Source organism: Atta cephalotes, assembly GCF_000143395.1.
Source record: "Atta cephalotes unplaced genomic scaffold scaffold00003, whole genome shotgun sequence".
In the NCBI taxonomy this organism is placed as follows: domain Eukaryota; kingdom Metazoa; phylum Arthropoda; class Insecta; order Hymenoptera; family Formicidae; genus Atta; species Atta cephalotes.
This window is the reverse complement of record NW_012130067.1, coordinates 871975-874587: the sequence shown is the minus strand read 5'-3', so window position 1 is coordinate 874587 and position 2613 is coordinate 871975. Positions and strand designations below refer to the sequence as shown.

The 2613-nt window shown below is 30.5% G+C and overlaps 1 protein-coding gene across 1 annotated transcript in view; it reads left to right on the top strand.

Moving 5' to 3' along the window:
* The first annotated feature begins 330 nt into the window (after window positions 1-330).
* LOC105625710 (transient receptor potential protein-like) overlaps window positions 331-2613 on the top strand; it is a 13281-nt gene continuing 10998 nt past the window's right edge. Inside the window, exons 1-3 of the mRNA XM_012207034.1 lie at window positions 331-464; window positions 1330-1531; window positions 2176-2346. Coding sequence (XP_012062424.1) covers window positions 1352-1531; window positions 2176-2346 — 351 coding nt within the window. The 5' untranslated portion in view covers window positions 331-464; window positions 1330-1351. The remainder of the gene's footprint in view (window positions 465-1329; window positions 1532-2175; window positions 2347-2613) is intronic.

Genomic DNA, 2613 nt, shown 5'->3' with positions numbered 1-2613 from the left:
TTATATATATATATATATATATATATATATATATATATATATATGTATACATACGTACAAATATATCTTTTTTTAAATTTTGATAGCATAAATCTTCAATAAATTTTCAATATAAAATTTTTAGTACAAGACTCTATTAATTATATAAAAGTATATAACTATAATATCACGTGAGGTAATTATTATGCACATTTTGAGCCGTATACAATGCTACACTTTGTACATTCCTGTGTACATTTATGTTAAAATATATTAAGCAATAGGAAGGTACTCTTAATCATTAATTAATAAAAATAGAAACAATCCTTTCATATTTTCTTTCAGAGTTGGGAAGCCGCAGATTCATCATCGAACTTTACTTCTGATATAACTCCATTAATTTTAGCAGCCCATAAAAATAATTATGAAATACTGAAACTGCTCTTAGATCGTGGCGCGACTCTTCCCACACCTCACGATGCTAGGTATACAAAAAATATGAAACGCCTTTAATAATAATAGTTCTGTAATTGTAAGAAATTCATGATGAAGTGACGTCTGTTGAACGTCACTATATACTTTTTTTGTTATATTACTCAATGTGTTAGATTTTTCTTTTTCCCTCTTGATTCGGATTTATCATTTCTTGATCAGGGATCGTTTAACTTTGTCTGTATGTCGTGTTGTAGATTTCATTTAGCGCTTATAGAGCGCTCATAATAACATCATTTCATCCTTATTTAATATTTACTTATAATATTTAATAAATAACAAGGATGAAATAATTTCCAGAGCGCTATGAGTAACCACTGATTACACAGTCACCCTTAATCAGATTTAATAACATCCGTAATTAGAAACTAACCCATTACAATCATTCTATTCTTAGAGCAACAGCTATGATTGGTCAGTTTCATAATTACAGATATTATTAAACCCGAAGTTAAGGGTGTCATGTAAACGTGGTCATTTAAACGCAGCCGCAGTTTAAAAAAGTGCATATATTTCACAACGCTCATTTCATTCTTGCTATCATCAAAACAAAGATGAAATAATTAATGCATGGGAGCATTGCGAACATTAATTGGAACGCAGGCTAAATTCCTTTTCGTGTATAAGTATTCCTTTTAAATATACTCTATAATATGTAAAAGTATCTACTTTCTGCATTAAATCCTGACAGCAATAATAATTCTCAATTAATTACTTTATTATTATTTTTTTGCATTTTAAATGAAATAAAATATTTAATGACTCGAACTTTTTGGTGCAGATTATGTTAATTAATTTTTTCACCCATATATAAAGTTTGTTGAGATGAGAAGACGCAGCATTGTCATTTTATTGCAGGTGCGGATGTGATGAATGTGTCATGTCCAGCGAACAAGATTCTCTCCGACACTCGCAGTCTCGAATAAATGCGTACCGAGCACTCACTTCGTCATCTCTAATCGCACTTTCATCGAGAGATCCACTTTTGACAGCTTTCGAGCTTTCATGGGAACTGCGTCGTCTCAGCAGGATGGAGCAAGAATTCCGCGCCCAATACAACGTAATTATTAATTTATTAATTCTTGCCCTTTTTTTTCTTTTGCATATTAATAAGGTATTCTCCAGGATTGGGAAATAACGGTATAAAATTATAAAAATTATAATAACTTTTTTATCTGATGTAATATTTGTTAGGTATGATATTAGGTTCACAGAAATACATAGTCTTTATTTTTTTTTAATTTCTATAAATTTCTATCATTTTTTATCGAATTTTTTTAAACAAGAACAAAAAAATACTATAGAAGAAAGTTGATCGATTTATAGGTGCACATATTTGAGCAAAATTTTTCTCATGGTCATGGTTTCTCATTTTTTGAAACTTCAAGGTTATCTTTACTTTTTAAAATATATGATCTGTATCTCTTTATATAATATTATTCCTCTAATTATTTTGCATATAAAAGTGTTAAAGTACGCTTATTAAAAAGTTAATAGTTTATGATAGTTATTTAACATTTTACGTGCAAGAATAAAATATATCTCGTAGGAGAATTCAAACTATTGGATACCTCATGAATTTTTTTAACGAGAAATCATATCATGTCATATCAAGAATGATAAAGTTCAACAAATTTAAGCTAATATTATTCTCAAATACAGTGCACATTCATCCATCTTAAAAGTAATTATATATTGGTCCAGGAGATGCGAGAACAAACACAGCAATTTGCAACCTCCTTATTAGACCACGCGCGTACATCTTACGAATTAGAAGTAATGTTAAATTACAATCCTACTGGCGAAAATTGGGACCCTGGGGAGAGACAGACTTTAGATCGCCTTAAACTGGCTATTAAATATAAGCAGAAACAAGTATGTAGATTTACATATATATATATATATATATGTGTGTGTGTATGTATATCTTCATTTATAACTTTAGAAACTTTTATATATTAGTGAATATACGTATATACGATATGTATGATGTGTGTGTGTGTGTGTGTGTGTGTGTGCGTGCGTGCGTGCGTGCGTGCGTGCGTGCGTGCGTGCGTGTGTGTGCGTGTCGTGCGTAGCGTGCGTAGCGTTGACGTTAGTAGTGTAGTGTAGTAGTAGTAGTGTAGTAGTAGTAGTAGTAGT